Source organism: Phodopus roborovskii, unplaced genomic scaffold, assembly GCF_943737965.1.
Source record: "Phodopus roborovskii unplaced genomic scaffold, PHOROB, whole genome shotgun sequence".
NCBI lineage: Eukaryota > Metazoa > Chordata > Mammalia > Rodentia > Cricetidae > Phodopus > Phodopus roborovskii.
In genome coordinates, this window is record NW_026125397.1 from 26,310,405 (window position 1) to 26,336,721 (window position 26,317).

General features: G+C 39.9%; 1 protein-coding gene across 1 annotated transcript in view; it reads left to right on the plus strand.

Annotated features, from left to right (window-relative positions):
- Atg5 (autophagy related 5) overlaps nt 1–26,317 on the plus strand; it is an 80,580-nt gene that overhangs the window by 6,033 nt on the left and 48,230 nt on the right. Inside the window, exons 3-4 of the mRNA XM_051175594.1 lie at nt 2,844–2,922; nt 10,058–10,220. Of these exons, the coding sequence (XP_051031551.1) occupies nt 2,844–2,922; nt 10,058–10,220 (242 nt within the window). The remainder of the gene's footprint in view (nt 1–2,843; nt 2,923–10,057; nt 10,221–26,317) is intronic.

Below are 26,317 nucleotides of genomic sequence, written 5' to 3' on the forward strand. Positions count from 1 at the left end.
CACACTGAATTCCCAATTGTTAACAATACAAGCCAAGCATGCAGTAACATCTTTAATCCCAGCCCTCCGGAGGCAAAGGAAGGTGGGTCTCTGTTGAGTTTAAGGACTTAGTTAACATGGTGAGTTCCAGGACAGCCAGAACTCTGTGGTGAAACCCTGTCTCCAAAAGAAAAAGTGTTATTGATGCACAGATAGCTTCTAAGACACGGTCTCTTGTAGGCTACAAGTGCTTTGTAATGGGACCCATTGGCAGCCCTAGTGCATTGTGTTGCTAACTCTTAAAAATTATCTGAGAAACAGAAGTGTTGGTTCACCTCAAAATCTTTAGACTTTTTGGAATGATTTGACTGGACAGTAGAGGGTGCTCTAACACTGCATCTTACAGAGTGAAGTTTCTTATTCTTGCAGCTTACGTATTCATCATTTTTATTTGGTACTTTCACACTGTAACAGTTTAAGACTTCTTTTGCAGTAAACCCTATTAATGGTTAAAATGTGGCTGTGTTTCTTGGTTGGTAGAATTCTTGCCTAGCCTATTAAGACCCTGGGTTTGATTCCCTACCACTGCAGAAAAAGATGGTAGAGAGAGGAAAGAAAATGAATTAGAAATTAGAACTTTGACCTTTGAGTACACAACTAAGAAAGGTATTTTGTTTTGGCATTTTGGTATTTGGGATTTTTAAATGTTGTGTAATTATTTTCAGAGTGAACTATAGAAGTAGAAAGTTAAAATTGACTTCAGAATTAAAAAGCAAAGGAAATAATGCCGATCTTAAACTTAGATGGAGTACAATGACTGAGCACATTCTCCAGCAAGATGCCCAGTGCAGACTTGTATAGTTTTCTTTAGAATGTGGGATGCTCTTGAGTCTGTAAATACTTTGTAGATTATTCTCTTATCTCCAGTCATTTTCGTGGTTTTTGTCTTTTCTATTCATTTTTTGTAAGGTTGTGGATTTTAAAAACTATTTTATGAAAGGCTTTTTCACTATTTTATGAAAGGCTTTTTCAGGGGCAAGGGTAGTACTGCACATCAGACTCAGGCTTTTGTAATTAGGCAAGTGCATTCAATTACTTGGGTTTGCAGTTGGAGTTGCCCTTGTTTTACTCAATGAAAAATAACTTGTGAATCTTCAGTTTGGTCAGTTTCTGAGTAAGAAGATTTATTTCCATGAAATGACCTGGGCAGTAGAACTCCAGTAATAGATCACCCTTTTTTGTTTTATTTTTTAAATTATTTTCGTGTGTGTGTGTGTGTGTGTGTGTGTGTGTGTGTGTGTGTGTGTGTGTGGTCTGTAGGGAATATTCAATAGATTGCTTGTGCAGGACAGAGGATGACTTTTTGGAAGTCTGTTCTCCTTAATTTACAATCAGGAGGTTGGATTAAGTAGACAGCTTGCTTGAACCACCTCTCCAGCCTTTTCTTTCTTTTTATTTATTTATAATATATATATGTGTGTGTTTGTGTGTGTGTGTGTGTATTATCATATATATGTGTGTGTGTGTGTGTGTGTATACACACATACGCAGGGTTTCTCATAGCTCAGGCTACTGTCAAACTTGCTGTATTGCTGAGGTTGACCATTGAATTCTGGATCCTACCTCTCCTTCCTGAATGCTGGGATTATAGACATGTGCAACCATGCCTAGAGGTTTTGATGCTTTTTGTAAAGGATATTCTCATTCGGTATTAACATGGTTTCATAGTTAAAAGGTTGGATATTTATAGACACATGTAATACTAAGTGAAATAATCATAAAACGGGATTTGCATGATGATTAGGTATGTATCTTTATACTTAGAAATGTATAAATCTTGAAAATAATAAGCAGGGACTGGAGAGATGACTTATTGATTAAGAGCACTGGTTACTATTCTAGAGAACTCATGTTTGATCCCCTGCACCCACACAGTGGCTCACAACTGTTTATAATCCAGTCCTAGGTGATCTGATACTTTGTTCTGACCTCTGAGGATACTACATACATATGGTCCACAGATATACTTGAAGATAAAATAACCATACAACATAAAACTAAATAACTATAAGTTTATTTACTTAACCCACCAGTGGTGGTGCATGCCTTTAATTCCAGCATTTGGGAGGTAGAGACAGGTGGATCTCTGTGAACTCCAGGCCAGCCTCATCTACTGAATGAGTTCCAGGACAGCATCCAAAGCTACAAAGAAACCCTGTCTCAGAAAGAAAGAGAAAAAGAAAGTTGTTTTAGTTTTAAAAAGAAAAAGATAAAACAGAAACTGTCTTTAGCAACACAGCTCTTGAGGCACCTGAACCAGGAGTTCAAGGTCAGTCTGGGCTACATGAGATACAATCTCAAAAACAGAATGAAACAGTTGCTATAAAAAGCCAGACGTAATTGTGCAATCTATAATCCCAGCATTTGGGAGGTAGAAGTAGAAGGATTGATTTTGCTATGTGTTTAGGCCAGTCTGGTTAAGATGGTAGTAGGTCAGCCAGAGGTACACAATGGGTTCCTCTCATAAACAAAGAAGATATTTTAGTGTTTAAATTAACTTACAAAGAATAGCTTCCTCTTATCAATACCAGATGATAACTAACACTACACCAAAGCACTGATGAGAATCCCTTGGGTATATGAGGCTCCTGTGGGAAACGTAAAGTTTAGAAGGAAAGCAGCTGGCTGCCGGGTAGAGCACATGTAATAACCCAGGCAAGGCTGTGTAAAGTTACTTTTCTGTGATTAACCAGTTAAGCCTATGACAGTGGTTGGTAAAATGTGCTGGAAATTTGTTTGGGGTTTTAGTTATAAATTTATGTATTTTTCTTTTTCTCTCTTTAAGATATACCTTTCATTTTTAGGCATTATCCAATTGGTTTACTATTTGATCTTCTTGCATCAAGTTCAGCTCTTCCTTGGAACATCACAGTACATTTCAAGGTATAGTTTAAATAGCAATTCCTGTTTGCTTCATTTGTGGTTCTTAATAGTATATTTTTATGCAAATAATTTTTTATTGTTTCTCCTATTTTGTTTGTTTTTAAGACATGGTCTCACTCTGTAGCCCATGCTGGTAAAGGAACTTTGTGGTCTAGGTTCTCCTGCTTAGCTGGCTTAGTGCTGGAGGTGTAGGCTAGCCAGCTTAGTGCTGCAGGTGCAGGCTAGCCTGCTTAGTGCTGCAGGTGCAAGCCTGCGCTCCTATGTCTGGCAAATAGCTCCCTCCAGGACAGGCATTGACTCCCTAGCTTCCCTCTGCTGTTCTGTTGGCCCTGAGATGTTCTTCAGTGTCTTCCAAATTTAATATGTGAACATCTTTTCCTTTTTAGAGTTGAGTAAACCATGTTTTAGATTTACAACAGGTTATAGAGCTTGTTATATATAACCTATATATAATATGTAGAGTTACGTTTCTGAGATAATATAAAAATTAAATTCCCAGGTGAGATGCGGCACGAGAGTAGAGATTAGAAACCTAGTACTGTTGAGAAGTTCCATAGCTCCTTTGACAGAAGTCCAAAGATTTGCTGAGCCTCTTAACACTTTCACTCCTGGGCTGCTGAACATGGTATAATAATTTGGCACACATGGCACCAGCTTTCACAGCCATCACAGGTTTTTGCTGTTGCTTTTTGTTTCCTTCCCATCCATTATGTTCTAGTAAGTTTTATGTTGGCTCCATGGCCACCTCAGTAGCTCTCATCAGTTTCACAGTCATTGCAGCCATGTTTCTACATACATCTACAGTCCCTGCTGCCGAGGCCTCTGCCATCCTTCTTCCCGCCATGGCATCTGCGTGCCCCCGTGGTTTGTTCAGCGACTGAAAGAAAAGCTTTAGTGGTGCACCTAGGCACCTAGGTTGTTTAATTTGTGTGTGTGTGTGTGTGAATTCTAAGTTAAAATAGAACTATTAACTCAGTAAATACTGAGATCCTGCTGTATGCTCGCCCAATACTGTTCTGGAGTTTGAGATTTATGCCTGAAAGACACAAACACACTCGGACACTGAAGACATTTCCCAGCCTGCTTTAGAACCTGAATAACTGATCCTAATAAGATTAAAGAAATTGAAAGTAAATTGCAGATCAGTATCTTTTGTGAACATGGATGTAAATGTCTTCAATAAAAAATTAGCAATTTGAACCCAGCAGTACTTAGAAAAAGCACAATACAAACTATGCTTAGTTTATCTCAAAACTCAGTCATCAATCAGTATAATTTATTACATTGGAAAAATAAAATAGAAAAGCCATACAACAAAATCAATAGATACAGGAAAAAAAAAAAAAAAAAGACAGAGTTCAATAACCAGTGAAATCAAAACCCTTTGCAAGCTTAAGGATAAAAGAGAATTTACTCTGTTTGACCGAGGGCATAGCAAAAATCATCCTAACTGATATTTTTTTAAATGGCTAGATTTATTTTATTTTATGTGTATGAATATTTTGCCTGAATGAATGTATGTGTACCATATGTGTGCCTATTACCCCTGGAGGCCAGAAGAGGTGTCTTATGTTTTGTAACTAGACTTATAGGTGGTTGTGAGCTGCCTGTTGGGTGCTGGGAACCTAACCTGGTTAGGCTACAAGAGCAGCAAGTGGTCTTAATTAACACCTGAGCCATCTCTCCATACACCTACATGATAGATCTGAGTCAGGAAGAAGACAAGGATGTCTGACCCTTCCATTCATATAAGCAGTTCTGCTGTAATCCAACATGTTTTCCTTAAAACAAAGCAAAAACAAAAACACAGCTTTTTAAGATTAAGTAGTTAAAAACCTCAGGACTTGTAGGGACAAGTTCAAAAGTTTTGATGATATAACAAGATAGGAATGCCATAATCTCACAGCACAGTTTTACAGGGACAACTGGCTAAGAGGTATGTAAATGGATGCAGTAAGGATGGCATTTCAAATTGAAAAAGACTAAAAGTTTGCTTGTGGGGACAGATGACACATAGCTGTGAAGCTGCAGAAAGGTTATTTGGAATCAGAAGTTGTAGTGGCTGCTGTTTGAGACTGTGCCTGCTAACGTCAAGTATTTCCAGTGTGGAGGCTTCAGACTTTCTGCATTCTACTCAGATCTGTTTAGCTGATATAGACTGGTGTGCACCTGCTGCTTCTTGCGGACAATATTTGTATAAGAACACACAGAATTCACATTATGTTCAAACTCTTAGCTCATGTGTCAGTTGCTTTGGAACAAATGCAAAAGATTTGAACAGAAAGTTTGCAGAGCATATGAAATTACCAATAAATACATGAAAAGGTGTCTACCATGTTTAGTCATCAGGGAAATGTAAATGAAAACCAAAGAAAGATATTACTTTACACTCACTAGAATGACTAAAAAGAAAAGGACTGATAAAAAGTTTGACACTGAGTACCCAGAACTGTGAAATGTTGCTGATCAGAGTTTGAAACTGAATGTCACTTCAAGAAAACAGTTAGCCAGCTTTTAGATGACATTAATTGCTGTTTGTAGCTGTGTATTTAGAAAGTTGAAAAGGTGTCCACTTGGTCCCTTGCATATTACTGTTTACAATGGCTTTATTAACCAGGTAAAGGTTAGAAATAATGGCATTAGCAACAGGTTTTCGGGATTAAACACATTATGACATATACATTCACTACAGCTAAGTAACAAAAGGAGTCAGTTACTGATGTGTGAAGTCACATGAGTAAATCTCAAGTCAATGTTTCACTATTTTATGTGAGATTTTATTATGGGTGAAACTGCAACAGATCATATCAGTGATTGGTAGAGGTAGCAATAAGAGAGTCTGCTGCCCAGGACACTAAATTGGTGGAGAATGAGAGTGGTGGTAATGATTGTGGTTAACTTTTGGTGAGGAATGAAGGGATGTGGTTGTTTATGTGTTGTAATGTTCTCTATCTTGTTTGGTTGGTAGTTGTTCAAAGTCAAAATTTATCTAACTAAAACTTCCTATGTTTCATTTTGTGTGAACCGCATCTCAGCAATTTGGCTTATTTAAGAAAGAGTTACTGATAGTTGAGATCATTACCTCTGCTTTGTGGACTTCATACATGTGAATGTGTTAACAGCCATTGTTATGGCCAGTGTTACTACTACAGAATCCATTGTAGGGCCAGTGTGAGCTTAACCTTGGCTTGGGAGTAAGGGAAAGTTTTCCTGGATGGTATGCCATAGAAGCTGAACCTGAAGTTGAGCATTCTTTGGCCAGATGTATAAGTAGTTAGGCGAGTGTTCTAGGTAAAGAGTGCTCTAACAGGTGAAGTGAAGACAGAAATGAGAGGGTGTTGCTGAAAGAAATGTTGGGAGACTGGAGCTACTCAAGTACTTGAAGAAGCAGTGAGGTTGTGTGTGCAGGGAAGAGGGTGGGGGGTTCGGGTTGGTAAGTAAGCAGACCCTGAGGTAATTTAGAATCTTGATGGTTTGATTATGTCCTGAAAGGAGAAAAAGTTGAGGGAGAAGGTTAGGTCTTAGTGTTTGGAAGGTCACTGTCACTCCAAATGCAAAAACATCAAGGGTGTAAAGTTATAGGCATGAGTCCTTGGTAGCTTAACGTATCAATTTGACACAGCCTAGAGTCTCAATTGAAGGATTGCCCAGATCAGAAAGGACTGTGCGCAAGTATGTTGGGGATTGCCTTGATTGTTAACTAGCACCATAAGTTGGGCAGTGAGTCCTCAACTGCTTAAGAAAGCTGGCTGAGGATAAGCCTCCCAGCTAGTGAGCTAGCCAGCATCATTCCTCCATGGTTCCAACGTCAAGATCTTGCTTGAATTTCTATTCTGGCTTTCCTCATAGATGGATTATTACCTAGAATTGTAAGCAGGTAAGTCCTTTCTTCCTTTATAAGTTTGTTTGGTCAGAGTGTTTTATCACAATAACAGAACACACTGCGTGGGTGCTGTTGTAAGGTTTTTCAGAACTGTGAGTAGTTCTTAGCCTTGGGTGTTGAAAGCTGGGAAATTCCAGATCTATTTAGGATGTAAAGTATCGGACTAGGTTTGCTCTGGAAAAGTCAGAGGGGTTGGTGGTGGCATTAGTTTATTTTTGGATTTGTTGCATTGCTTTTACCTCTAGGACACTTACTAGATATTTGTGGTTCTGAAGGTTCTAAGAAAGACCCTGGCAGGAAACATCGACAATCTTTAGTTCCTAAGTGGTATGGAAATGTGTAATCTTATTCAAGGCAAGAACATGGAATGAAAAAGAAAAGGGTCCTAGGTTACATATTTTACACAGACCACACCAATATTTAAGAATAGCTTTGAAAAAGTAAATGAGGCAGAGAAGGATGGAAATGGGAAGTGTTGATAGCAGAAACTTGTGTGTGATTCAAGAACAATCACTGTTATGCTTTGGTGAGTGCTTACAGCAGCCAGTTGAAAAGTGTTTTCTGACTAGCCAGCATGGTTAACTGATGGCTGGGAATTGATAAGAATGAAAAGGCTTTGCTGTGGACGTGCCGGGATGCATCTTGAGAGTTGAAGCCAAAGAGAAGCTGAGAAAGTGGCTAGTGCGTAGCTTTGGATAGTGTTTTCAGTGGGAAGAATGTGTGAAACAGTATGCAAGGGGGAAACAAGCAAAGGTACCTAGGAGACAGGAAGAGAAATAAATGCCCTATGGATTGTAGCAGAGAGGACTGGTCATTTGGTTGTAGCTAAGCTTGTTGTAGGCTACACTTTGGTAGAAATACAATTTTAATAAAATTGGGAAATGTTAAACGTTATTTGGTATCTGGTACACTTATTTAGCATTGGTTTGTTAATTTTTTTCTTTTGTATTTTAAGACAGGGTTTTATAGTTTTGGCTGAACTGCACATGACTTTGATTCCTGTCTTCAAATAATGAATTCTGTGGCATGTTCTACCATTTTGGCATTTAAACGTCTGTCAGCTTTGGGATTATGAGTAGGGAGGGCACAGAAGGAGGTGGGCTATGAGTCTTTATAACCCATGCTGACCTCAAATTTGTGTCCCTCTTGCCATTACCCCCTGAATCTGGGAATGTAACAGGCACGGGATTGTTTTTCCTAATACGTTCTTTCTTTTCTTGAAAAATAATACATTAGAAGAAATATTTGGGGGAAAATGCCCTCCTTTCCCAACCTTTTGTGTGTGTGCACCAAAGTAATCTTGGGAAACAATTTTTTTTTTAGGTTTTTTTTTTATTAAAGTAAATTTACAAACTATGACTTTCTATTTTTCATTTTAGAGGTGAGTTGGTGATAAAACAGCAAGAGCTCATATTTAATCAGATATTTGATTCTTTACATATGAGTTGGAAATGTATTTTAGAGAATGTATTTTTTAGATTTGCTTATTTTTTGTATTTCTAATAAAATACCATCAGTTTTGTGGTATTTCTAATGGGCTCAGTTTTTTCCCCCTAGTAAAGTAATGCTATGATTTAATGCTATTAAGTTTACTTCTAACACATCTAGATACATTCCTGGCAGTTGGTGAATACTGTAATTAAATAACAGTTACAATTTCTAGTGGGAGATCCCAAGATTTAGCTCAGTGATAGAACACAGAAAGTCCTGGGTTTGGTCTTTAGAATGTGGTGGGGAGTGTGTATGCAAAATGACAAAAAAGACACCTCCAAGCAAACTGATACATAAAGGGAAATTTTCAGAGTACTCCTGTAAAAGTGAAGTAAAGTTTAGTTTGTCATGCTTCTGGCTTGAGAATTTGTTTAGATCAGAAAGATAAGCTTGTGTACACACACAATGGCTAATGCATACTAGGAAAAATTAAAATGGAATGAATCAAGGATCTTTTGTAATTTCATTGTGAAGTTTGGAAACTCACTTGGGTAGGTGTGAACGAGATAAACATTCGCAGGTGGGAGGCATGGAGCTGTGAGGAGGGATCTGTCACTTCACTCAGCTGCTCTGGCTGCAAAGCTCTCTGTTTTACATTGCTGCCCCTTCCCTTTTCCTGAGTTCTTACTTATCATGGAGGTCGTGGAGGATTTCAGAAGCTCCCTAGATTGAGGTGGACCTCTTTTTTTCCTTCCTTCCTTCCTTCCTTCCTTCCTTCCTTCCTTCCTTCCTTCCTTCCTTCCTTCATGCATCTTTATTTGTAAGTATTCATTGCAAAGAGTTACTTGGTCTGGTTTGAGGCCTCTGGTTTCTCCTATATTATCAGTGTTGGACCCGCACTGGGCCTCCCCCTTGATACCCTCTTGTTGCCCTGTGTTGTGGTGGTCCTACAGTTTTGGGTCAGCAGGACCGGCCCTTTCATGTGCTCCAGCAGATCATAGATGGGGTGGGGGTTGGGGTGGGCCAAGTCATAACCCTGGTTCTGGGCCTGGGCAGTGGCACAGTTGGTCAGCCCACTGCTTTCCCTTGTCCTCACCACCAGGGTGAGCTCTCCTGCACTGCCCTGGCTCATCCATCCCTTGCAGCAGTGAGCAAGGAGCAAGGCCAGTTCTCCTGCTTTCTTTTTCTCTCACATCTACACCTTCAAAGCCAGCTATACTGTGTCGCCCACGTGTGGCATTAGGGGCCACTCTCCTACGTGCTGCAGCTGATGAGGGACAGCTCTCCAGCTGTCCAGTTCTTACATCAGGCCAGTTCTTACATCTGCCTCGGGGTTGATAGGTGGAGGGGCAGAATCTCTCCCCCTGCCCGTGTTGCCACATAGCAGATGAGCAATGAGGACAGCTCTCGCATGCTCACAGCTTTGGGGCTGGCTCACCCACATCACAAATGGGATTGGCTCTACTGTGCTTCCCAGGTGAGGAGTAGGGCCTGCTCTCCCACCCACCTCAAACACTGATGGGGGGAGGGCATCTTTCCTCAGCCCATGCTCTCATGTGGCAGATGAGGGATGGGGCCAGGTCTCCCATGCTTTGATTCCCGGCCAGCTCCAGGTGGGCCTTTGTTTGAAGGTAGGTGTAGAGGAATGGGAATGTACAGATTGTGTCAAACTGGTAAAGCTTTTAAGTTAATTTTTAAAAAGTATTTGTAGTTACTGCAACAATAAAATACGGTGTGCTGGGAACATTAGCAAATGTGGGAAGTTCTCTTTAGAAGCTAATTTTTATCTGCATACTTGTTTTTTGTGTTTCCCTCTGATAGAGTTTTCCAGAAAAGGACCTTCTACACTGTCCCTCCAAGGATGCAGTCGAAGCTCATTTTATGTCATGTATGAAAGAAGCTGATGCTCTAAAGCACAAAAGTCAAGTCATCAATGAGATGCAGAAGAAAGACCACAAGCAGCTCTGGATGGGACTGCAGAATGGTAACTACACAGCCTGACTTCTAAGTGCTGTGGGCAGTAGCACAAACCATACCCTGTGAGCAGCTCACGCATGAGCAGTGTAAACTAGCTCTGTCCTCCAGGCACATGTCTTCCATTCCAGCTTGCCAGTACTGCTGTGTTCCTGGATCCTCTCACAAGCCGATCACTTAGCTCATGATTTGAGACAGCCTAAGCCTTAAGTTCCTCTTCTGAAGAAAGAGTGTGGTCCTCATTCCTTAGGCGTAGCCCTTTCTGATCGTAGTTGGGAACTGCATGTGTCTTGATGGTTCTCTCCTCAGTCGAGGGATGCTGCTCCTGCCTCTTCCTTCTCACAGTAGTAGTTTATGTGCATGAGTGCTCTCTCGCCTTGCTGTGATATAGACACTCCTCCTAAGGACCTAGCCTGGTCATCAAAGTGCTTGCCCAGCACTCAGAAGCACTGCTTTTATCATCAGTGCCAGCCGGCGTAGGGGGTGGAGGCAAGGGGATCAGAAACTGGAGGTCATCAGCTGCACGGCAAGTTCTAAGCCAGCCTGGGGTACAGGAGGAAAGGGAGAGGGGAGGAAGAGGGCCATTGAGGCAAGAGGAGAGAGCAGACCCTCCTGATGGGAAATGAGTACACGTGCATTCCTGACTCTTGGAGATCTGTGGCTTCTTACTCTTTCATGCATTGCTTGCCTTCTAATGCACACAGAAATGTGATTTTAGAGGTCTGGCTTTTTGTGGTCCGTTTTGCATGGCTAAGTAATATCCAGTTCTTCATTTAGTTGCTCAAATTGCAGCTACTGTGGCATATTACCATAAACAATTAAGTAGAATAGAATTTTATTGCTAGTTTTTAAAAAAGTGTTTGTGTGTGTGTATGTATGTATGTATGTATGTATATGTATACACATGCCACATGTGTACCTGAATTCGCATGCCACATATGTGTTTGTGGAGGCCAAAGGAGGGCGTCAGATTCCAGGAGCTGAAGTTATCAGCAGTTGTGAACTGCTGGGAACGGAGTTGTGGGTGCTGGGGATGAGCTTGGGTATTTGAAGCATCCCTCTAGCCTCTACTGCTAACATTTTAGTGTGGACAGCGTTCCATCTTAGTGTGTATCCATTAATCACTATGCATTTACCATTCTCGACACAAACAGCAAGGCGTGTGGTGCTGTAGCTTCCTGCGTGTTCAGAGACTGAAAGTGTAGCAGTGATGTTGCTCTAAACAGAAAACAATGAGGACTGTTGACATACAGCAGGAAAAACCATGTGCAGGTGAACTCATTAACAGAAGTGGACATAGCAGACAAGATCCCAGGTTAAGTGAGGCTCTTGGTGTTCATAGGAAAGCAACTCTCGGAGGAGATGCAGGAAAGAAAAATGCAAATATGAATGTTCATGCTCATTAAGCAAATATTTTGGTTAGGTAGATATAGCAAAGATGGTTTCTTATAACTTTGTTATATTTTACAAATAAATTAAATTGTGTTGGGGGGGGGGGTGACTGCTTGCCTGCTCATGTTTCTGTGTAGGCTGGCTGTGGTTCTCTATTGCTTTTCACCGCACTTGCTTAGATAGGGCCTCACGGAATTTAGAGTTCTCCAATTTAGTCACACTGGCTGACTAGCAAGTCCTGGAAGCTGCCTGCCTGTACTTTGTGTCCTTAGCAATGGAGTTGTAGGCACACGTAACCACCCCTGGTTTTTTTGTGGGATCAGAACTCAGATATTCATTCTTACACAGCAACTATTATACCAGAGCCATCTCCTTAACAGTTTTTCTTTTGTTTTTTCCTCCCTCCCTTCTTCCCTTCCTCCCTCTTTTCCTCCTTCCCTCCCTCCCTTCTTTTCTTGAGACAGATTCTCACTGTCCTAAAAATTTGCATTTGTGTTTTAAATTCCTTTTAGTTTTGCTGTATAAGAAATAGTAAAATCTCCAATGTTTTGATGAGAAAGTTAGACAAATCATAGAATAATGCCATCATACCCTACCCCCATCCAAGATTGAATCTCGCTATATAACCCAGGTCAGCCTTAAGCTCATGGCCTTCCTGTTTCTACTTCCTAAATGCCCAAATTACAGGTGCAGGTGCCATGCCAGCCTTCCCTCTTATTAAAATTACTTATTTTGAGCCACGTGTCACTTTTCCAATGCACATGAGCCATTATGACAGTCGCATGTATTGCATCTTCGTGTTTACCCTTGGCCAAGAAGACACCCAGTATAAGTTCTTTCTCAGGGACACTGCACTGTTGCCCAGTCAAGAGTGTGGCTGTTTGGTATTTACTGAACTTTATGCAGACTGTAAGGCACATATTTTATGATGTATATGATAATCACGTTTCTCATTCTTCTGTTAAATTTACACTTAAATCTGGATGACATGGAATTGTTCCATAGTTTACATCTGAAATTTTTTAAAACTTGGAAAACACCACACTTTTTTCCCTTCAAAAAATGTTACCAAATAATTAAAATGAATTTATAACCTAAAGAAACCACACTGCCTGCTCAGTTGTGGTACCACATTTGGATAAACCCAGCACTTAGAGGTGGAGGCCATCAGCAAGAGACCCTGTCACAAATAAAGATGCTGGGGCCCATATAGGAGAAGATATTTAAGAAAAAGTTGACTTCATGTCATCTCAGAACTTGTGGATGGATACAGGAGGACCAGGAATTCAGGGCCATCCTAGCTACATAGCCAACTTTCAAACTAGATTGGAGTAGATGAGGTTTTGTTTCAATACCACCATCACTACCCACTCTCTCTCTCTCTCTCTCACACACACACACACACACACACACACAGAGTAAATTGTGGAGTAGAGCAATAGAGCTGGCAAGATGTCTCAGTCCATTGCCAAGAACTCTACAACCAGAGCTCATTCCCTAGCTCCCGTGTAGAGGAAGGAGAGAACCAACTCCCGTAATTATCCTCTGCCATTCATGTGAATGTCAGGATGCACACACATGTAGCTGTAAATTGCACAACAAAACGCTTAAAGTTAACTACAGCATGTTGGTGAAGGTGCATGCCTCATTATCCTTTCTGTCTAGAATACTGTTTTTCTCTTTTTCTGACTGATTAACTTCTCATGTATTTGTAGTTGTGTGAAGTCTCCTATTTGTAGAGTTAACATTGAGTACCTAACTTGTTTTGCCACTGTGTCAGAAGGTGTGATCCTCCAGCACCTGGGGACAAGACAGCCAGGCAGGGTTATGACTCTGCCATGTTCTGGGGCACTGCCATTTAGATACATTTTTATCCTTTAGTGTTACTGCACTGGCATGTTTTCTATATTGTACTACATCATACCTGTGGTTTGCGTATATCTTATATTTTTAAGCCCCAAAACAGTGTGGTCTTAGAGTGTAAAAATACTGAGTTTTGATTTACTCTTTTTCTCACATGATCAGGAAGCGATAGTAAGGTGTTTCATAAATAGTATAATAGTCTTTATATTTTTATATTTAAGGGTTTTGTTGCTGCTGCTATTGTTGTTGTTGTTGTTTGACCCAAAGACAAGATCCTGATTACTTGTGAAGTCATAGACTTGTCACCTTTTTGTCAATGTGGTTGTAAATTTTTCCAGATTCCGACAAAGTAAATGGTCTGTTTGTTCCATTCAGAGCTGCACCTGGAGAGCACCAAAGCTAAGCACAAGTTGCAACGATTTTTGAATACTTTCAAATGCTAATTTTAATTTTGAAGCCCTCTGAAGGAGAAATAAGAAAAGCTTATGAAACCAAGAAAACTCATTTAAGGCATAATGTGCCTTTCAGTTTTTTTTTTTTTTTTTTTTAATAGACTTTCATTTTAGATACAAGGATGTGCTACCTTTCCAAAATAGAGCTAATGGTCACAAACAGAGAAGAAAGTAGCATTTTAATGAAATAGCATATTATGAAGCAGTTGTCAGTCCATGAGAGGTTTTCTGTTCAATGCCACATTATGTGGGAGATTTGAGGAAGTTATTAAAAGATAACAAGAATAATACAAGGCTCAGCTTTTAACAAGTCTTCCCTGAGTATAGCTACTTCTTTATCTACTTTGGTTCTTGAGGCAAAGTTTCATGTAATTCAGGCTAGACAACCTTTTAATACCCCTGCGTCAGCTCCCAGGTGATGGGATTGTAGGTGTGCATTACCACACTCAGACTGTCAACACTTTTAAAAAAGAAAATGATATGAAGTTCCATACACTTACATAAAAATAAGATTTGACTGATTTTTAAATATGATTAAAATTTCCATTACTTATAAAGTGTTAGACTTTTTAATTAATTTATAGTGTGCTGTTTAACACACCACACACACACACACACACACACACACACACACACACACACACACCTCTACTGTTTCTCCCTTTTTAAGACAGGGTTGCAATATGGTCTGTCTTCAACTTGGGATCTTTCTGCCTCAGTCTCCTGAATGTGGGATTATATCTATATACTAACACACTCGGTCTCAGTTTGCCATTTTTAACATAAAACTGGTGTTAAGAGGAAATAGACAGGGCTGGGAAAATGGCTCAGAAGTTAAGAGCACTGGCTGCTCTTCAGAGGACTCAGGTTCAATTCCCAGCACCCACATGGCAGTTCACTGTCTGTAACTCCAGTTCCAAAAGACTCTGACACCCTCACACAGTGCACATGAAATAAAAATAGAGGCTGCTGATATAAAGGTGGTATATTAAAGGCTTACGTGCTCGAGACAGATGTTTTATGTTTTCATCTTACTGTTTTTATGGGCCTGCAAACTGGACTGGGTCTGTTCATTTCTGTTATGTAGTTCATCTTTTACCAGTGAGTCAGTCAGATCACGTTCTCTCTTGAGTTCCCTTATAGATGCAAAGGCAGGATTCTAGTGACTGATTTTTTTTTTCCCCCTCCATCGATTTGAGGACTGCCTGGATGAAGCAGAGAAAGGCCTTTTTAAATAAATAAGATGTGAAGTTAATAAGACCAAGATGGTTGTAATGGAATTAGAATGATAAAGGTTGAGGTCTAGGCATCAGAGGGGCTAGGGGAACTGTTGAGTACACATACCTGCACTTTCATACAGCACACAAGTTATAAGAGTCAACTCCTTAAGACCCTAGTGAAAGGGGGGCTACATTACTTTGGCTATGTTGTTTTCTAGTAATTACTTTTTCTTTCCAAATGGTCTTTGCTGGAGAGGGAAGACAAGCCTGCCAGGCAATGAAATGAACTCAGCTTTTAGACAAGTGTTTGCTCATCTTAAGCCCTCCCCATTGTTTAGTTCATAAAACTTCTGCTACTGATTTTATAATCCTACATTTCAGTTCTTTGATTTTTAGTATTTATTTTTTATTACATGTGTGTATATGTCCGTACATGTCATGAGTGCAGGTGCCCTTGGAGGCCAATGATACTGGATACTCTGGGGTCCAGTTGGTGAGTGGCCTGATGTGCTTTCTGGGAACCAAGGAACTCATGCCCCCTTTCAGAAGAGCAGCAAGTACTCTTACTCACTGAGCCTGCACTGTGGTCCATGGTTGTTTGTTTGTTTAAAGATTTATTTTGCTTTTGATTTGTGTATTGGTGAGTGTTGTATATGGGTTTGTGCACCTTATTAGGGATTCCTACAGAGCCCAGAAGAGGGCACCAGATGGCCTGGAGCTGGAATTATAAGCATCAGTGGGTACCAGAAATTGAATTCTGGTTCTTCATTTGAACTCTGGTCCTCCAGAAGAGCAGTGAACAATCTTCACTGTTGAGCCCTGTCTCTATCTTCAAGTTGCTACCTAAACTAACTAAATCAGTGGAGGGTTCTAGGCTCTTTGAGATACCCTACCTCAGTAAGTAAAATGGAGGGTGATTAAGAAGATACTCTTCTGTACACGGATGTACATTTGGTTGCACATGCATATGAACATGCATACATGCAGAAAGGATGATTTTAAAAGTTAACACACTTGTGTTTTAATGGAAAGAAGTTTGCTAGGCTTCTGAAGAAAGAATGCTCACAAAATGTAAATGAATAAATACATGCAATATTTGGATCATAGAATACAAGCATCATAGATTTAACACTGAGACAGTAAGTTTGCCAGAAGGCATCTTGATATTGGAAGTCTGTTCATCTTAGAGGTTATCTCTAGTTGATGTGTGTATTTAGACTGATATTCTGATTACTACTAAAGATACATTTCATGGAAATATAAAGGTTTGGTTTTTGTTATAATCCCTTTGAAATGCAATTTCATATTATTATATATTTATCTTACATTTGGTTTGCATAAAAGTCTTAAAAGTTTTGTAAGTTCTAAGATTGGGGGTGTCTTTAATTTCAGTGACTTAGGGAAGGTTCATGAAGCATTTTCCTATGAATATGTAGGTTGATCCATTATGTAGAAAGGAAATCAGAATATGTAACAAGTACGGTTTTTCCACCCGCCGCCTGCTCTTGTTCCGCCACCAAGCCAGCCCCAAATAACACACTGAGACTCTGTATTAGATATTATACTGTTGGCCAGGTACTAGTTTCTTATCGGCTAGCTCTGCCTTAGTTATTAACCCATTTGTGTTAATCTATGTGTGTCCACGTGTTCTTCTTACTGGGAGCCGGCTGCCGCATACTGCTCTCTCCTGTCCCCTCCTTCCTACTTCCTATTTCCTCCTTGTCTCCTAGTCCCTCCTATCTTCCTTTCCTATTGGCCAACAGTGCTTTATTATTAACCAGTATGAGAAACATATACAGAATGACATCTCTCATCAAGAATACATGTTTTTGTTTTGTCCCTTCCCTTTGCAGCCCTCCCTTCTCTTTCCCTCTTCTCTCTTCTACCTGACACAGGGTTTTGCTATCTCCAGTTATACCCTAGACTGGCCTAAAGCTCACTGTGTGGCCCAGCTAACCCTGAACTTTTGGTGACATTCCTGCCTCCTGAGTTCTGGGATGATAGGCTTGTGCCATCATGCCTAGCTCAAGCTCTGTCTCTCCTCCCTCCCTCCCTCTTCCTCCCTGTTTCTCCCCCTCTTTCCCCTTTGCTCCCTCCCTCTCTCCCCTCTCTCCTCTCTCTCACAGGATCTCACTATTTAGCTCAAATGATCTCAAACTCATGATTCTTTCAGAATCTCCCTAGTGGTCGGATTACTGTCTTGCTCCACCACCTCAGGCTTACAAACAAAAGTGATTCTCATTCTTGTAGTCATTACTTACTGCTATTCGGATTTATGCGCAGTCCCTCCCTTTTTTTTTTCTTCAGAAAAGTATGCCATAGGCATCTCTGCGTACATAGACATATATTGTTTAACTTAATTTCAAGTGAGTGAGTGTATTGAAATGTAAATTAAATGGGTACTATAGCAGGGAGCACTTTTGAGATGCTGGGGGCCCCACGCTGTGTCCTTTGCTGTGTACTTGAGTGCCTCTCTGAACTATCTCTGCTGTCACAGAAGAGATACAAGGTTTGGCCCATCGCAGTTATTAGCTTTTTTGTCTATTTCAGTAGCTCAGCACTTGAATCTGTGTGTGCGTGCAATTGTTAGCAATGGTCCATTTGACTTACTTCTGGAGCTGTGTTCTTCTGCATTTTAGTTTAGTGAGTTTAATGTTTCCCTTTTTTTTTTTTTTTTTTAAAGAGATGGGGTCCTTTTTAAGCTACCTGAGTTGGCCTGGAGCTTCTCACCCTCCTCTACCAGTTTTCTGGGTCTGTGATTAAAGGTGAAACCACCACCTTGGGCTTTGAATTTTTTAAACCAGAGGAATTTGGTATATAAACAGGCATTTAACAGGTACTTAGAAAAATTCAAGCTTGTAACTTTCTTACTTTAAACTTAATCATACTAGTTTGAGATATGATTTTATACTTGTTCATATCACTATTAAATGGCAAGTTGCATTAAGATCAATTCTGCTTACATATATTTGTTTTGTTGTTGCTGCTGCTGCTGTTGTTTCGTTTGTTTTGGGTGGTACTGGGGATTGAACCCAGGGCATGCCAGGCAAGTGTATATATAGGCAAGGGGTATAGCTCTACCACTGAGCTATGTCCTTAGCATTAATGATTACTCTTAGAGTGTGCACCCTACCATGGCTTCTGTGAGGTCAGAGGACAACTGAGTGTTGTCACAGTCACAACAGAATTGTCACTCTTCACCCTCCACCTTGAGAGAAATCTCTCTTGTTACTGCTGTGTCCAATAGGCTAGCTGAATGTCCAGCACTCTAGCAGGCCAGTGAGCTCTGGCCTTCTCCTGTCTCAGCCTCCTGCTTGCCCCACTCCCCCCTCCCACTCCCATATGGAGAGCTGGGAGTACTTTACATGGGTTCTGAGGATCTGCGCTCAGCAAGTGCTGTGTCCACTGAGCTGTCTCTCTAGCTTCCCAGTTCTGTATATTCTAACATTTGCTTTCCTCTCAAATTTACTGACTTCTGCTCCATCCATTATTATCTCTGGGATCTACATGGTCAGATACACATTTTTCCTCGGTATTTAACCATTTATGCTATTTAATGTGTTACCTATTGTAGTGTTTTGAAAGGAAATGGTCCCCAAAGGGAGTGGCACTATTAGGAGGTGTGGCCTCTTGGAGGAGGAACTGTGTCACTGTGGGGGTGCACTTTGAGGCCTCTTTTGTTCCAACTTCCCTAATTGTGACAGTCAGTTGACTTCCTGTTGCTTGCAAGATATAGAACTTGAAGTTCGAGCACCAGGACGGCCTGCATGCCACCATGCTCCCTGCCATGACGATAATGGACTGAATCTCTGAATTGTAAGCGAGACACCACAATTAAATGTTTTCTTTATAAGGATTGCTGTGGTCATGGTGTCTTTTCACAGCAATGAAAACCCAGACCAAGACACCTATTTCTAGGTGTCGTACAGATTTGTTCTAAGAATTTCACAAGCTCCTGCCCCCGTCCTCAACCCGTGTCTTTATTTTCATTTCACTTCAGCCTTTGTGACTCTTGATAAATGGCTATGGTGACAGTGAATTCTGATTTCTGAAGTCTACATATTAAACTAAAGAAGTGAACCCAGTTTCTTGTTTCTCATTGAATCACTTTTCTCCTTTATTACTTTAAAAGCAACTGAAAATTCACAAACCTTTTTTATGTATGAATCATATGTAAGTATTATAAAGCTATCTATGGCTATCTCAAAGAATTGTCAGGTTTCTGAATGCTACAAATGACTGATTATAAAATTATAAAAGAATAAACAAATTTGTGAATCTGAGATGCAACAGTCCATTGTATACTAATTTTGTGGGTTTTTTTTAATTTCCTGCAGCTCCTACTACTAATTATATGCATAATAACTTCAAAGGTTACAGTCTCCATACTACAAATTAAAAAGCAAATCGAGCCTTCTGTCTCTTGTCTGTAATCCTTTCTGCAGTGTCTATGTCAGATCTGGACCTGAGTGAACCCTGGTGGTTATCTTCCCCAATACGGTCCTCTGGGATCCAGACTGAGTACATTCTTGGGCTCTTTTCATTTAGCTCATTTCTTTGTCATCTTTAAGATGTCAAAATATCCTACCCTCTGCTGAATTGAAGTAAATTTCTGCAGTTCTAATTCTAAATTTTAATCATATTGTCAGGTTCAAACCTTGAGGATTTTATGACAATTCTTACTCTCTTGTTTTTTACTGATAATTCCTTAGATCTTGCTCTACAGTCGTTCTCGCCTACATTTACTTTCATGCATTTTAACGTTGGTTTTTATGTAATGTGTTAAGTTCCTTATAATCTCATCTTTCACATACTCTATGAAACATAAGAAATAATTTGTCTATCTTCAGTAAAGAACAGAACAAAAGAGAGTTGAAATGCAGGAAAGAGTGTCATTCCTGCCTATAGTTTACTGTTTATTTTTATGGGCTGTGCTTAAGAGAAATACTGTGAGATTCTGATATTTGAATTGGAAGTGAATAATATGGAAAGTAATAGATTTGTTTGAGATTTTATTAGCCTAATTTTTACAATTAGGATTCTTAGAAGTTCTGATTAAAATATCCTGCCTTTTAGGGTTTATTATGTATATCAATTGTTAAGATTTACTGAATAGGAGGCTACAGAGAGATCTCAGTGCTTTAGAGCACTTGTTGCTCTTGCAGAGGACCTGGGTTCAGTTTCCAGCACCTACAGTGGTTCTGTACAACCCTCTGTAACTCTAATCCCAGGAGATTTGATGTCCTCTTCTGACCTCCATGAACACCTAAGCATGTGTGTGATGTACATAGATACATGTAACACAAAACATCTTTCCACACTGAATAAGTAAATCTAAATAAAGGATTTACTGAGTCAGTTTTTAAGTGAGAGTGCGCATGTGTGCGCGCACGCATGGGCATGCACACATGCTTACACAATTGCCTGTTGACCAGAGGACTTTGGACTCCTCTGCAGTTACAGGCAGGTCTCTGTGAGTCATGCTACCTGACCTGCTTGTCTCCCGCCCCCACCTGATTTCCCACTCTGGGGCCACTGGTGTGTTTGCTACTGTTTTCCACCATCAAGTCATCTGCTGTGTCCTAGTTCAGGACCACTTGGCCGAACTTTCTCTGCCATTTGAGGAATAGGTTTGGGTGGGACATTTTAGAAGCTGTCATTTTTTACTAGTTGGACTTTCCAGTTGTATATGAAGGAGAAAAGCGTGTTGTGTGCTTGTTTTATGTTCTTTTGTTCTTAATTTTCAGTAAGTGCACAGTGTACAGATTGAGAAGTTGTTGAGCCCTATTATTTCTTTATTCTTTCTTTAGTGCTCATGAATGCAAGAGCATGAAGTATCTGGAAATTAGGAACCTTTTTTAAAGGGTTATTTCTCATACAGCTACCGTGAACAGATTAAGTGGAGTACCAATAGAAGAGAACTTTCCTAAAGATTATTACAATTAATAAAACTATGTAATGTCTCAGGCCTGGATACTCTTGTGTGCATTTCTTGTGATTCCTTTTAAGGATTAAATAGATGTTACCAACTTTGCAAATGAGGCAAATGAGGAAATGAACTTAACCATTAAAGAGATGGGGCAAGGAATTTCAGCCTAGATAGCCTCTGATTCCAAAGTGAAGGCATATTGCATCACATCTGGAGGTTGTTAACTCTTGCTACATATTGGAGTCATCTGGAGAACTTTGAAAACACACTGTTGCCAGTAAGTCAGGCACTGCCATTGCTCTAGGGATGGTCCCCACACTAGTGATTTTAACCACTTCCTAGGTAATCCAAAGGAGGACCTAACTGAGAAATGTTCCAGTTCATTCTGCATCTTCACTGGCCACTAGTGTGTCCTTGCTTGGAAACATTTGTCAGTAGGCAGTGTTTCCTTATTGAAATATAAGGATTTGGTATCATATAAAGAGAAAATATTTTATATAATAAACATTGCAAGGATTTACTTATCAGGGCTATAGACATGGCTCACAGGTGAAGAGTAGTGATTGCGCTTCCAAAGGATCAGTTTTATTCCCAGCACCACATGGTGGCTCACAACCATTATTAATTCCTGTTCTAGGGGACCCTACACACTCTTCTGGCCTCTGCAGACACCCAGCCTGCACATCATGCCTAGACACACATGTAGGAAAATGCCCATACGCATAAAATGAAATAAAAACAATTTTAAAAAGTTGCAGTGATCATAACATGGGTTATTTTTGCCTTTTAGATTTCTGTTTTTGTCTGAGTTAGGTTGCTTCCTGAGTGGAGTGAACTGGATTTGCTCTGTTGTTTAGTTTGTTTCTGGAACTCTGAATCTCAGACAGTGAAGCTCTGTCTAAGAGGAAGAACATTTTTCTCAACATGTGGGGGATCAGGTTATGAGATGCACTTTGGTTTGAACAGGAACACAGTCAGATAATCATTTTTGTCATACACTGCATTCTGTAAGTCTTCTTAAGAACCTCTATTAATTTTTTTTTTCTGTGCATGATGGTCCATGCCTTTAATTCCATGGTTCATGCACTTATTCACATACATACCCAAAAACATATACTTAAAGAAATACATCAGCCAGGTGTATTGGCACATGCCCTTTAAAACATGCCTTAGGAGGCAGAGACAGGTGGATCTCTGAGTTTGAGATCAGCCTGGTCTGCAGAGTGAGCTCTAGGGCAACCTTGCCTCAAAAAACCATACATAACATACATACGTACGTACGTACATAAATACATACATGCACATACAAGTAAATAGATAAATTTAAACACAGGGATGATGGTTTTAATGAGAATGTCCTTTGAATACTTGGTTCCCAATTGGTGGCACTGCTTGGGGATGTAGGTGTTGCAGCCTTGCTGGAGGAAGTATGTTACTGGTGACAGACTTTAAGAGCATATGGCCTCACCCTACTTCCTGTTCCCTCTCTCTGCTTCATGCTTGCCTTTGAAGATGGAGCTCCTGCTGTTGCTTGCTGCTTTACCTCCTGTCATAATGGACTCTTGTGCCCTGGAACCATAGCCCATAAACTCTTTATAAATTGTTCCTGGTTGTAGTGTTTTATCACAGCAATAGAAAAGTTACTAATACATAGGCTCTCACCGTGCAGCCCTGGGGCCTGGTGCTCTGTGTAGACTACCTTTCTTCAAACTCACAGATTGCTTGCTTCTTCCTCCCAAGTGCTTGGATTAAAGGCATGCACCACCATGCTTGGCTTGTTTATTTTTTAAATTATGTTTCTATTTGAGGGTATGTATGTGGATATGTGTATGAGAATATCAGTGCCCACAGAGGGCAGAAAAGGGTGTTGGATCCCCTGGGCCTAGAATTCAGGTGGTGTGTGCTAGGAGTAGAATTCAGGTTCTCTGATAGAACAGTGTACACTTTTGCCACTGAGCCTACTTTCCAGCCTGTTCAGAAAACTTAAAGGGTATCTTTTAGATTAAGGGAAGATGTGACTGGGTGGAGCTCATTCTTTCACATTTTTTTTTTTAGTGTGAGCACACAGGACGAAAAAGTAGGCTAGCTTTTGATTAAAGTTTTGAAGTTTATTGAAAAACATTATTCTGGTTTTTTTTTTTTTTTTTTAGCTCTTATAAATTAAATTAACCCATTTCTACTAACTACATGCTGCCACATGATTCGTGGCTTATTACCTCATCTCCTACATGTCATGCTTACTCAAGTCTGGCTGGCAGCTCCACTTTCTTCTTCTAGCATTTTCTCTGCCCTGAAAAATCCTGCCTAGCTATTGGTCACTTAGCTTTTTATTAAACCAATCACAGTGACATATCTTCATACAGTGTAAAGGAATATTCCACCACAACATTTCCCCTTTTGTCTAAATAAATAACGCTAACATAATAAGACTATAAACAATAAGAAACAATTATCAGGGAAAAAACTACACTTGCAATGTCCAATTCATTTGTATTTGACAAATTTAGAGAAAATGCTCCATTATCTAACCAAACTTTTGGACTAATTTGTCTTCTATCATAACTAAGGAATACTATATCTGTCTAGTTTTCAATTCCATCACTGTCCCCAGAAGGATATTATATTACCTGAATAAACAGGAAGTATGGTGGAAACAACTTAGAAAATTAAGAAATGACAGACATCTGGCTGCCTGGACAGTCACCCGAAGGGCTCTCTTCAACACTGGGGCATCCATCTGGAGCCTACATGCCTAGAATATCTGATGTACTTTTCTGTGAAACAGGAATTTTGAAGGATTGTCCCACATTGTCTTGGCAAAGTTTAACAGTCTTTTTCCTTTGTGTCCTGCCTGTCTAGCAGTCAAAATAAGAACATTTTCTTGCCCAAATAGCTTGTTTTGACTATTACCTTCTGTAAATTAAATTAGTGCTGCCAGGAGCAGACATGTCTCATTGTCTTGAAAAGCCCTATGTTAACAGCCTTGAAGCTGTTCTAGATGTGTAACTCTAAGGAAACTCACTCTGAGAGGCTGAATCATCTGGGCTACTCGTTTCCATTGGTTTCTGATACCTTTTTGTTTGTTTTATGTTTGAGCAGGTAAAATATATGTCACCTGTCTTAAAGTGTTTTGTGGTTTGGTTTGGTTTGGTTTTTGTTTTTGTTTTTTGTTTTTTGTTTTTTTTTTTTTTTTTATTTTGTTAGGTTTATTTCTTTATGTCTATATCCAGGAATTATTTGGGAGAGGAGGGTCTTTCCCAGTAAAGTGATCTCTGTCAACCTTAAATGAATCCACAGCCTTTCATTTATTTTGGAAACAAAGGCATAACTTCTTCCCCTAACTTATACAGTATTTGAGTTCCATTTTAAAGTTAGGCATTCTTACTGTTTCTAGGATGGTTTAATTTCAGCGTCTTTTTCACAATCCCATGTCTCCTGGCCGCTGTTGTTTGCTTACCAGCCATCAAAAAAAAAAAAAACTCAATGACAACACAATAACATAAAGGATCCAGACTCCCTTTGTGTTTACCATCCATCCATGGCTTAGTCTTTTTTTTTTTTTTTTTTTTTTTTTTTTTTTTTTTTTAAGGCTTTTTCTTGTTATCTATAAATATTTTTTCTGTAACTGTCTATACCCATTTTCTTTTCTTTTTGAAGCCTACGAACGTTTTAAAAACACACTGTAACCTGTTGGTTTTGAGTTGTTTCCCTGTCTTGATCTGTTTTACTACATGTCCGTAATCTTTTCTGTCTGTGTGAGGGAAACCTTAAACTGCCACATAGCTTAGTTCGTGGTGCTTTGGTGGCTCAAGCAGTGCTGGGAGACTCGTCTCTGTACCACAGCCCACATGAGAAACTATGGGACTAGGAAGCCACATTTGGCTCTCTTTTTGTGCGTTTGCAATCTTTTTTTTTTTTAATATTTATTATCATTTATTATGTATACAGTATTCTGTCTGCATGTATCCCTGCAGACCAGAAGCACTACCAGATCTCATTACAGATAGTTGTGAACCATCTTGTGGCTACTAGGAATTGAACTCAGGACCTCTGGAAGACCACCTAGTGTTCTTAACTACTGAGCCATTTCTCCAGCTCCTTGAAACCTCTTTTAAAGCTTTCTCAGGTCTTATGTAGAAATATATGCTCAGGCATTGTGTACCATATGTAGTGAGTCTTTCTCTGTCCCACCTGCCAGTTCCAAAATAACCATATGGAAACTTTGTATTAATTACGAAAGCTTGGCCAATGGCTTAAGCTTATTTCTAACTAGCCCTTATAAATTAAATTAACCCATTTCTGTTCATTATGTGCTGCCATGGGGTTCATGGCTTGTTATCGCCTACATGTCATTCTTTCTTCTTCACTGTGTTCTCTCTGCCCCCAAAATCCTGCCTACCTGTCGACCATTTATCTTTTTATTAAAACAATCACAGTGACTTATCTTCACACAGTGTAAAGTAATATTCCACAACAATGAGGACTTGAGTTTGATGTCCACAATTGGTGTCAACACCTAGGCATAGTGGTTTGTGCTTAGAATTCCAGCACTGGGCAGGCCCTGACTCCAGCAGTGAGAGATCTTGTCTCAAAACAAAGTGGACAGTGACTGAGGAAGAATGATGTTTGAAGTTGTCCTCTGGTTCCTACACACATGTACATAGCTTCTCACACATCAAGCCCACACACATGTGCAAAAACACACACAAACATGCACACACATGTGCATACAAACAAAAAAATTATATTTTCAAAAAGGATTGTTATATTTAATCATGTTATGTATGATTAAATTTTTATAGCCTGTTAGGAAAATACCTGAAAAATGGATTCCTGGTTCATATTTACAAACAGCACTCTGAGTGTGTGTGTTGGGGGTAAACATGGGGACGTAGTAACCAGTTAGAAGGCTGTTGAGTCGGGAAGAAGAGAGATGAAAGTGGTAATAATAAACACAGAAACAAAGTCAACTCTACTGTTCTTAGTGCCCATTTCCCCAAGACTGTAGTTCTTATTTTGTTAGGGCAAAAGAGAGATGATCTCCTGTCATCGTCCTGTGAATCAGCTGTCTTTGTCAACCTTCCCTGTGACCTAGGTTTTATGGCTCTTTTAATTTATTCAAACAACAAATTCCTTTGGGTGCAATCTTGTCACCAAGATGTGTTTATGTGCAGGCTGAAGGATTAGCCTCCTCCTGGCCTGGTACCTTAGCCTTGATCCAGAGTGTGGCCACTGCCCCTGCCTGCTTGTG